This window comes from Prunus mume, linkage group LG2 (genome assembly GCF_029339155.1).
Source record: "Prunus mume cultivar Tortuosa linkage group LG2, ASM2933915v1, whole genome shotgun sequence".
Taxonomy (NCBI): Eukaryota; Viridiplantae; Streptophyta; class Magnoliopsida; order Rosales; family Rosaceae; genus Prunus; species Prunus mume.
The window spans coordinates 31,452,908-31,464,690 of record NC_142699.1 but is presented as its reverse complement, the minus strand read 5'-3'; the positions used below and the strand labels follow the sequence as shown (position 1 = coordinate 31,464,690).

Sequence of the window (11,783 nt, the reverse complement as noted above, 5' to 3'; positions counted from 1 at the left end):
GCCAAAAACTTCACTGACGGTAACATGATTGAATGATTCCTTGATCTCCAATGCGAGGAGATGAAGTTTATTTCCTTACGAATCCATGTTTTAGTGGATGAGCTATGCAAGAAGTAACTAGGGTTGGGAAGGTTATGTGCCAATGTTCTTATTGAACTGAAAGCATTTGCACATCATTGCAGATAATTTAGAATTAAGATAGATCTCCACAAGAATGAGGTCGCTCACATATACAAAGAAATCAATACGATTTTAGACTTCCTCATAAGGGTTCTAGTTTTGAGTTGAACTTCATATTTAAATTTTAACATTGTAGATAAGGTGTATTTCCTCGTATTTTTCTTTTCCCAATTAAAAGCTATAAAGAACTAGAATGATCGTTCATATAAGTTTTTCTTTTTGCAGTCTATTGTTAATGTCCCAATTTATGGACAATTTTCAAAGCATCAAATTTTTCACCCTATTGTAAGCCTTAATTTAAATTGGTTTACAAATATATTTCAGACTTCCATTTTTCATATTTCACATTTTTCATCTTGAAATCGGTGAAGACAAGTATTCTATTCTACTTTGCATTGATAGATTTGTTCTTCAATGAGATGACAAAGCAACGTTGATTATGATAAGATATCATGAGAACTATCAATTATTGAATTCTTTGTTCTTTTTTTCCCTTTTAAAACATATTTTTACTATGTACTCATATGTCAAGTAGAGCAATGAAAAATGTATTAGAAACTACATATTTTGAAGTGCGAGATTAGTATGTTAACGATGAACTATATCTCTTTTAGAAATGTGATAGAGGTAGAGTTTAAAAATGAAGAGTGTAGTTCATTGCACCATGGTAATAGAAGTTCGGTTGCCAAAAACTTCACTGATGGTAACATGATTGAATGGTTCCTTGATCTCCAATGCGAGGAGATGAAGTTTATTTCCTTACAAATCCATGTTTTAGTGGATGAGCTATGCAAGAAGTAACTAGGGTTGGGAAGGTTATATGCTAATGTTCTTATTAAACTGAAAGCATTTACACATAATTGCAGATAATTTAGAATATAGATATATCTCCACAAGAATAAGGTCGCTCACATATACAAGGAAATCAATACGATTTTAGACTTCCTCACGAGGGTTCCAGTTTTGAATTGAACTTCATATCTAAATTTTAACGTTGTAGATAAGGTTTATTTCCTCGTATTTTTTTCCCCAATTAAAAGCTAGAAAGAACTAGTATAATAGTTCATATAAGTTTTTCTTTTTGCAGTTTATTGTCAATGTCCCAATTTATGGACAATTTTCAAATCATCAAATTTTTCACCATATTGTAAGCCTCAATTTAAATAGGTTTACAAAAATATTTCAAACTTCCATTTTTCATATTCACATTTTTCATCTTGAAACCGGTGAAGACAAGTATTATATTCTACTTTGCATTGATAGATTTGTTCTTCAATGCGATGACAAAGCGACGTTGATTATGATAAGATATCATGAGAACTATCAATTATTGAATTATTTGTTCTTTTTTCCCTTTTAAAACACATTTTTACTATGTACTCATATGTCAAGTAGAGCAACGAAAAATGTATTAGAAACTACATATTTTGAAGTATCAATTATTGAATGCGATGACAAAGCGACGTTGATTATGATAAGATATCATGAGAACTATCAATTATTGAATTATTTGTTCTTTTTTTCCCTTTTAAAACATATTTTTACTATGTACTCATATGTCAAGTAGAGCAACGAAAAATATATTAGAAACTACATATTTTGAAGTGCGAGATTAGTATGTTAAGGATGAAGATAATCATGTTCTAGTGTAGTATGGGTAGTGTTAATCATGTTATGTTTCATTTTTAGTTTTTTTTTTTTTTTGCAAGAAAAAGAGTTAATCATAGTTTTATGATGACAGTAAATATTTTAATGGTTCAACACAATAGATATTACTAGCAAATTGTATACCTATAAGAAAACAAACTTGGTATAATCCAAGGAATGACCAAAAAACACCTAAGACAAACCCAACAAGAATATGATAATCATAAGTGTTTTGACATTCTGTGTTTTTACACGGCTTCAATCAAACTGATATATTCCATTGGTGTGGGACCCTCATCATTTTCACACTTTGCAGCAGTATGACTAACTAAGTTTTACTCAACAACATATGTATGGAACTAAGACTGGAAGTAAATGAAAGTGAGTTAAATCAATAAAATCACCAAATAGTTCTCTCGCCAAAGAATCAATGAAGTAGGACAGCATATTCTTTTTTAATGAATGAGCATATTACGAATAAATCTTCCAAGTTGTGCCGGGAAATCATCATAGGGCTCTTCAGGTTTATGGCCATGCAGAAAATCCATAAATGGATATTGTTTATTGGGATAAAATTTATTCCAACCCTTGAATTTTTAAAACTCGCAATGATCAACGATTTTTTTGTCAATTGGTCCATCGAACAAAAAAAAGTATAGTATGCATCCAACCCATTATGCGGACTCTTAAAATAGAATAATCCATTAACTTCTCAACTAACTCTGAATAACTCAAATTATCAAGGTTGCGAAAACAAGACAAAAGGTTGTCTCTATGTGGCCATTTAAGTGTGGGTGCAAGGATAAACTAGCATGAGTCCGAAGTCAATTAGACCATTCATTTTTGTGGATTTGCGATACGATTCATCAACGGCAGCCAAAGAATATTCAATATTGAATATCTTTACATCACCCCTAACAACAACATATTGAGTGGTATGCTCTAACTTCTCATGGTAATACTAATAACTATGTCAAAGGATTTGAGAAATTGTCTTCAACAATTTACTTATGTTGTCTCTCCAAATATCAGTGAGGTATATCCCCAGAAACACCTCACATTATACATAGGACATGCACCTGGATTCTTGTAACAGAATTCAGACAACCAAAACAAGTTCATATCAAAACCCTTATACCCAAGGGTCCAAAAACCACTGTGATAAGGGTTATGAGAAGATATATTGACAGAACGCTCAGTACAAGGGCGTCTCTATAATTCTTAACAAATAAGGAAGGTTTATGTTTGCAAAAATCATACAGATACAACTTTAAAATTGCCAAGCCTGAACTATGATAAGTAGCAGAGTAAATCCTCTTAACCTATCACGTAACCCATAATCTTTCCCATATTTAAAAACTTTAACATTTTGGGCTCCCATTTGGACTAAATTGATTAGTTCCATTATACTAATCACCAAGCTCACATCCACTTACATGGAGATTAAATTTATAAAAGTTAACATACACATTCGTAAATTTGATGAGATTGTTGCCGGATAAATTCAATGAACCAAACAACGAGGAGGGGAGTTGATCAACTCTTCCCAAGAGGCACATCCTCCTCAAGGCCAGTTTACCAGAAAGATATTATTATTTGCTGGAAATTCTTGAGGTGAACGAGAGGCAACAAGAGAACTCACATGAATGAAAATCGAAGCTTTTCTATAAATTTTATTTTTTTTTTATAACAGAAGGACAAACTGATCCAATAAATCCCTAACCCTATACAAGAGACCATTATGAAAATTAAATTCATAATCAAAACATAGGCATAAAGAGTATTGAATTGCAGGCTAATTCGATGAGATTCGAGATGTCGTGAATATATGGATATATGGATAAAATTAGAGATCTCATGTTTGCCTTAGAGCATCTTCAACATCCTCTTCAACAACTTTGGAATTCTAAAATAGGCGAGCCACATTAGAAAAACTATCTCCAATAGAATTGTCAAACTCAGTCCATCAAGCCGTGCAACCGCTTTCTCTATCTTCAGAACTGGTAAGTTGACATTGGCTCTTCAAATATTTATTTTACCTTGAAAGACTAAAACTTACCTTGAAAATACTTAAAACATTAATTTTCTTGCTGAATTTTCCTCATGCAGATGTACAGTACATGTAGTTTTCAAATATAATACTTCATTTAATCAAATTTTTGTTCCTTTAATTTTTATTTATTTATAAGTAATAATACACGTACCACATTTTTATCCCACACTTCTGTACCACATGATATGGCATGCCCATATCATATGTCACATCAATTAAATCAATGAAGTGCATTTTAATAAATAAAGTTTAATTAACAGTTTTTTTAAGTGTTAATCTATATATATAAAGCAAAAGACAGAAAATGGTGAAACATTCAAAATACCAGAAAATGCCCTTGATTAATCCAAACATTAAGAATTAAAATTATTAATTAAATGAGGATAATATGGTAAATTCACTTTTTTCATATTAAAAAAATTTAAAATTAAAAGAAAAATCAGATAATGATTCCTATTTTTATGGAACACAACTACCCATTATCTTTTTTAATTCTAAAATAAATTTAAAAAAAAGTCTCTGATAAGCGCGCAAGTGTGTGGAGAGGCTAGTAAATCATAAAAGAAAAAAAAAATTAACTGATGTAGTTGTCCACCTCATCTAGCACATAAGGTGGTATGAGAATGTGATATACAAGTATGATAAGAATAATATTATTCTTTTTATATATAATCATATTGGGGTATCTCTACTTGTTTCATTTTTGTCCAGTATATGGCATTTTAATCTTGATTATTTTAATTACAATAATTGCTTGTAATCGTTTTGTAATTTTTTTTTCTTCATCTGTAATCATCTTTCAAATGGCGAAATCAGACCCCAAAAAAAAAAATCATCTTTCAAATGCCAACATGAGTATGTATTTTTTAATGAAAAAGAACACACAACAGAAAACAAAGATAGATAAATAAATAAATAAATAAATAAATAAATATATAAGAAATCCATTGCCCGTTAAAATTGCACTTCTCTACAAGTCCTGTACCTTTTCCACCAATGCTCAATATAAAGTTTGCTTGGAGCTGAGAATGAGTTCCTCTATTTCAAATAGAGTGATGATTTTAAATAAATTGCATTAAAAAAAAAACTATTTTCTGGTCATGTGTGATGGCATTATTTGAGGATTTTCATCAGCATAACCTTCATCTTCAACAATCAACATTGAAGAATTATATATTTTCATAATGTTTTCAAATATTTTATATGGTATTAATTATTATTGTTTGAAGTCAAATATACATTAATTGATTTGAAGTGTGCTGGGGCACAAAATATTAAAGTAGCAAACAAGGCTTTACAAATTGCTATATAGGTCAACAAACTTCAATTTGAAGCGTTTGATTTGCGACTGCTGTTGGAGATGTTGTTATTCTTTTTAGTTGCTAGAGTTCAAGTGCTAAACCCATTGTGATAGTTAAAACATAGTGAACATTTGAATGCAAATATGCAAGCTTTCTATCTCTTATTCAAGTTAGGTTTTTGGTTTAATTTTCGGTCTACTATTTCTGTCTTTAGTTATTGATTTTACATAAAATTTTTGCATTTTTATTTGTCATAATTTTATTATTTTCTGATTTTTCTCAAATAAATTCCACATTGCGAAATAAAACTTTCAGCAAAAGGTTAGAGAATCCACAATGGGCTCCCTAAACCATCTCCTTAGACAAATTTTAGGAAGAATTTGGAAAAATACAACTCCAACTATGCTCCTTATCCACCTCATAAAATAGAGAGACCTCTAGGAGCTCTTAAATCTGAGGAGAGAGAAAAGACTCTTAGTGGCTCCCTATAATTTAATGTTGCTTTATTTAATAATTAAGTATTTCAAACCTTTAATTAATGTTAATTATTTTTTATATTATTTTTAATAGAGATGGACCAATTAAAAAAGAGTTATAGTATTTATGACTCTCTAAACTAGAGAGCATGATTGAAGTTTAAATTTTATAGAGAGCTCATAAAATAACTTTTATATGTTTTTAGATAAAATTTAACTAAAGAATAGAGAGCATGATTGCGGATGCTCTTAAAAGATATCATTTACCTCTTTACCCATGAGTCCATGACCAATTGGTTTTTGATTGAACATTTTAATTCTAACATGGTATCAGAGTGCTTTCGTCATTTTTTTTTCAAATAGTATGCGTTCGATCCCCACTTCTACCTATATGTTTGTCAATCTACCCTGAACACACATAATGCCGTGTGTTCCTTCATGTGAATATTATTATTTTAAAGTAAAAAGGGAAAAGGTATAAGAAAATATGGTAGTACGAATAGTGGATCATTATTATTATTATTTTTTATCATTCATGTCCAATTTTCAAGAAGTTGAGTAAACCACATGTGGTTCTTTTAATTTCGTGTCGGGGGGAGAAAATTAGGCCAAAAATAAGTGCAAAGTCAAATATTACTTTGTGGACCATCAATATGTAATTGTAATTATATTGTTCTTTTGTTTTTTGGTTTTTTGTTTTATTTATCAAAGAGAAGAACTTCATTGAATTTGCATCAACACTTAGGGCCTTTCCACCCATGAGCCTAGCCCAAGGCTAGGGGGAAAAAAAAAAAAATTGTGTTTCAGGAGCACCCAGGGCCCGGGGTGTAGGACCACCAACTTCCTCTGGCCGAGGCCTCGGTAGGGTCCAAAACTCTGGCTTTCACTCGGCCTTCATAAAGATCCGCTCGATAAAGCACAATAAGATCGCTCAAGACTTCCCACGATTTATTTTTTCCCTGTTGCGCACGTGGCGTCATCTGGGCTCTCCGATCCGATTTTTTCCTCCAATCCAACGGCAGCTAATTTTTTTGCAATAAAATACTGAAAAATTCGAAATTTTTTTTAAAAAATACCTAAAAATTAATGAATTTTTTTCTATAAATACCAGCCAATTTTTTTAATTTATTTGAAATTTGAAATTGAAAATTTTATCCGATTATGAGATATGAATAGTATTGACATGTAGGAACCCTAAAATCTAATCCTAAAATATTATCCAAATTAATTATTGAGGTAAAAAAAATTGTGAATAAAACAAAAAAATGAATAGTAACTGCCCTTAGCAAGGGCAACGGTGGAAACACAAAATTGATTTTAAGGGCAACTACTATTCACGTGAATAGTAGCTGCCCTAGCTCCCCTTGCCATGGCTAAGGGCAAATGGTGGAGTTGCTCTTACAATAGGCTGGAGGGCTAAGAGTAGCCTCATTAAAACCTTGCCTAATAAAACCCTCAAAGGAGGAAAATTCGGTCAACAAAAAAGTACAACACCTCCAAATAAACAACAAAGAAAAGCAAAAAACTGTTAAGATTGCATCCTATCACTCTCTAGTACTTGCTCCAGCCAAGTGGGGGCAATATCTTCCAAAAAAACCGCAAACCTTTCTCCAATCCAAATTGGGCCATTGCATGTGCAGTCCCATTGCCAACACGAGGTTGAAACACCACGTCAACCACCTCTCGATCCACCATAAATATCTTCTAATATCCTCATCACATTGGCATAAAGCCACCCACCCTATAGCCAGTTTTAACTAAGTACTTACCATTTTTTTCTGAAGTACCAGTACTGGCTGTCACCCAATAGTGCCACTGACCCTAGGGCTATGCTAACTATTGCCTCTTTATCCTCCCCACTGACTTGTTTTTATCGTTCTACCATCTAGAGCTTGTTTGGTTAACTTTGGCCTCAATTAATAGACCCAATTAATTTTTTAAGCATATATAATTATCCTCCCAGTTTGTATAATATCCAAACCACCACATATTCTTCGATCCCATGCTCTTTCGTCTGCCTAAAAGAGTTATTTTTGTTCTTCAATGAGACGTGAAATTGTGAGGCAATTGTGGGTGTTCACTATTTTGCTGTTGGTTGCCATAAACTTGTGTTGTAATTTGGTTCATGGGGAGCCACAAGTTCCTTGTTACTTTGTCTTTGGAGACTCAATCTCCGATACTGGAAACAACAATGGCCTCTTGACATTGGCCAGAGTGAATTATCCACCCTATGGCATTGATTTTCCAAGGGGTCCAACAGGAAGGTTTTCCAATGGACGTAATTTAGTTGATGTCATTGGTCAGTCTTCTGGTTTTTTTCTTCTAAAATTCAAGTACATTATTATGTTAATCTGTGAATCGCCCTTTATTTTACTCTAGGTTAAATGCATTATCTTATCTCTGTGTATTGCTCGGGTTTGAATTCTTCTTTAAATATTTCATTTGACCAATTTAGTCCATGTGTTTTAATATATCGGATTAATTTGTAAGTCGGTAATATTTTTCTTTTTAATCAAAAGATAGAGAATGAGAAACGAGAGAGAACAAAGTAGAAGCAGAGATATAATTCGAGGGAGAAGGAGGAAATAGATATAGAATGAAAAATTAAAAACTAGAGGCAAACTTTAAAGAATTTTCTTTTTTAAGTTTTAATTCCATGTATTTCTCTCTCTCTCTCTCTTTCCCCTAAACTAGTGCAGAGGCTCATGTGGGCTGTTGCACCACAAAAGCACAAAAGAAACTAATACGTTGAATATTTCCTTATTACAGCTGAATTATTAGGGTTTAGTCATTACATTCCACCTTTTGCTACTGCAAGAGGACGGAAAATACTCGAAGGCGTGAATTATGCATCTGGTGCAGCTGGTATTCGTGACGAATCTGGACGGAACCAGGTAATTTGACCCATGCACTCCAAATTTTTATTTATTTATTTATTTTTTTCTGGTTCCAAAATATGATGCAGTTACAGAATTGCACTCTTCTACTTCATCCGCATGGTTGTTAGCAATAAATCACACTTTTTCTAAAATCCATGAAGAAAATTTTCCTGCAATCGTTGTGCATATATTTTCCAAAAAGTCGAAAGTTGTAAGGGCAACTCCTACCCCATATATAATATGATCCCCATGTTTTATTTTGCAGTTAATCAGAATAAGCTTCAATCAGCAGTTGCTGAATCACCAAATCACAATAAATCGGATTGAATCCCTTATGAGAAATAATCGTCCATCAGCTGTGCAGTACCTGGGCAAGTGCATATATACAGTTGGAATTGGCAGCAATGACTACATTAATAACTACTTCATGCCAAGGTTATACTCAACTAGCCGCAAATATACCCCAGACCAATATGCAGGAGTTCTTATTCAGGAGTTTTCTGAGCAACTAAGAGTTAGTAGTAACTTTCACTACCATCACCAATATTAATTAATATTCTTCTTAGTGACAGATAATTTGGCATGTTACATTGTCAAACTGTTAATCACCAATATTAATTAATATTCTTCTTAGTGACATATAATTTGGCATGGTACGTTGTCAAACTGTTAATTTGAAATGCTAACCGCCATGTAACAGAAAAGTCACGTTTTTGTTCAACAAAGCAATCTCCTTCACATTTGAGGTCCACAAAAGAGAGCATATAGCCTTGCTGAGCAAGAGACGTGTGCTATACTTTGCCTTGTTTTAGCAACTTTATGGACCATTCATGATAAAAACCCTGATTCTAATTGACTGTATTGTTATTACTTTGCTACAAACTTAGTGAACAAAGCTTACTGAGCTTTCTGATGATGCTAGAGGTTGTACAAAACTGGGGCAAGAAAGATAGCCTTATTTGGGATAGGTGCGATTGGGTCTACACCCTTTGAAGTGGCTATGTGCGGTGGCACAAACATCAGCTCCTTATTATGCTCTGCTAAAATCAACAATGCAGTCCAACTTTTCAACGAAGGGCTTAAATCACTTGTCACTGACCTTAACACCAACCTGATCGATGCCAAGTTCACTTTCATAGACTATTTTGGGATTGGATTATCCAGTGCTGCTGCATCTGTTGGTATGTATAGTTTTCAACAAATTAAACTAACAATGGACAGTCAAGAATATATCAACCCTCTTGTATTTCAGGTTCTGTGGTTTCAGATGCCCCATGCTGTGAGGCGGAAACTGAGACCGGCCTATGTGTCCCCCTCAGTACCCCATGCCAAAACAGGACCCAATATTCATTTTGGGATGCTTTCCATCCAACTGAGATTTCGAATGTTGTTGTAGGACGAAGAGCATACAAAGCTACACTTCCTACTGATGCTGTCCCATATGATATCAGCCACTTGGCACAAGTGTAACTGTGCAATCAGTTAAAAAGAAATAAAGTTCCTAACAGCTGCTTGTGGAATATATATAAAAGAAACAAAGGTAGATCCTGTAATCAAGCGCAAATTGCAAGGTTTCACTGTCATTTCTACAAATGGCATGCTTTGTATTGGCATGAATGCAGCTTAATTCTATATAAATGGTTGCTTAGAATTAGAATGCTATAGTTACTATGATACTCAAACAATTCATACATAAGATAGTATTATAAACTTAATCTTACGTTTGGGAGTGATTCTTATAAAGGGCTAAAAGTGCTTTCTGACAACAAAAACGCTCTGACAACGCTTTCGCAAAAAAGTTTAGAAATGCTTATAGGCCATAGAAGCGCTTTATGGAGAAGCACTTGACATGTGCTTCTTTAGGAAGCACTCCCAAGTTGTTTTTCTAGGAAGTAATTCGATTTCTTATGAAAATTTTAACATCTTTATAATAAAAGCGCTTTTAGTAGAAAAGATTATGAGCAGAAGTGCTTCCTAGAGAAGCATCTCTAACGAGCCCTCACATTGGTTGGATCGTTTGGGGACTGCTTCTAGAATGACTAAAAGAGTTTTCTAACAATAAAAAACGCTTATGAACATGTCATGGCAGAAAAACTTAAAAGTACTTTTGGGTCATAAAAATATTCTATGGAGAATCACGTGCTTCTTTAGGAATCACTTCCAGTGCTTCTTTAGGAATCACAAGCACTTGGATTTTTAATCAAAAATTCAACGTGCATTTAACAAAAGCTCATATGATCAAAAATGTAAAGTACTCCAAAATGAACAACAATATACATTGCACCCTAGTTGCACATCAATCACATGATCAATTTAGAATTACAAACGGTTCAGTTTTGTGTAGTTTTAGATCTTAATTCCCAAACCCAATTATGCAAACTTTATCTATAAAAGGTGTCTGTATATTAGTAAAGAATCCTTATTTATACAGAAAAATACGTATTTTTGTAATTAAAATTTCAAATAATTAACGGTAATTAATTATTTTAATTATATAACTACCTTATTAATTTGCGCAGATTGTCTAGAGACGCACTGCCTGTATTTTTGGTTTATATATAATGCATGTAAAATTTGCAAATGCTAAATTGTGTAGGGTTCTATCCAATAAAAAAAGAGTTATGTAGGGTTCTAACCTAATGTACTGAATATTTTTTTAATAAGATGTAAGGTATTCTTGCATTGCTAAGATAACTTTCTCGATCATGATAACTATGAAACGTCAATTATACCATACCCTTATTTATTCCCTTGGATTGGACAGTTTTCATAAGGGGATCATTTTTTCTCACCATTTTAACTCAAAATATACCCCCACCACTATTCTCAATATTTGACACGTGTCCATATGCATAACCATAAATCCATAAATACAAAGAGCAATGAGTTTATTATGGTTATGTCAACAAATTAGGTAACCACATCCCATTCAAAGGGGTGAGAATAGTGGTAAGAGTACATCTTAGGTTAAAGTGGTGAGAAAAAAATTATTTCTTTTTCATAAGGGGCATTTTTGGCAACGGAGCCACTCCTGTGCCTAGAGTGGCCTGCGCCCACCCCCTCCCCAATATTTTGATCTCTCCTCTATTATATTATATAAAACAAATAGAATTTGTAATAAACAACTTATAATTTAAGTTATAGTTTCCTCTAAAATAAATTAGACATGACTAAATTATAAATATTTAGCTTTAAACGTGTAATTATTGAACACTTGAGTGTTTTATATACTTGTATTTTCTACTTC

General features: G+C 32.9%; 1 protein-coding gene across 1 annotated transcript; it reads left to right on the top strand.

Annotated features, from left to right (window-relative positions):
* The first annotated feature begins 7,700 nt into the window (after positions 1 to 7,700).
* LOC107880098 (GDSL esterase/lipase At5g45670-like) lies at positions 7,701 to 10,094 on the top strand. Its single transcript, XM_016791842.2, has 5 exons — positions 7,701 to 7,956; positions 8,427 to 8,551; positions 8,802 to 9,050; positions 9,459 to 9,717; positions 9,789 to 10,094. The coding sequence occupies exons 1-5, from the start codon at positions 7,701 to 7,703 to the stop codon at positions 10,004 to 10,006; spliced, it is 1,107 nt and encodes a 368-aa protein (XP_016647328.2). The 3' UTR covers positions 10,007 to 10,094.
* The last annotated feature ends 1,689 nt before the right edge of the window (positions 10,095 to 11,783 follow it).

Bases quoted from the DNA above. Each gene is read 5' to 3' on its own strand.
- LOC107880098 (XM_016791842.2), top strand. From the start codon at position 7,701: ATGAGACGTGAAATTGTGAGGCAATTGTGGGTGTTCACTATTTTGCTG. The intron at 8,552-8,801 runs GTAATTTGACCC...TTTATTTTGCAG, and splicing joins ACGAATCTGGACGGAACCAG to TTAATCAGAATAAGCTTCAA. The intron at 9,051-9,458 runs GTTAGTAGTAAC...TGATGATGCTAG, and splicing joins AGTTTTCTGAGCAACTAAGA to AGGTTGTACAAAACTGGGGC.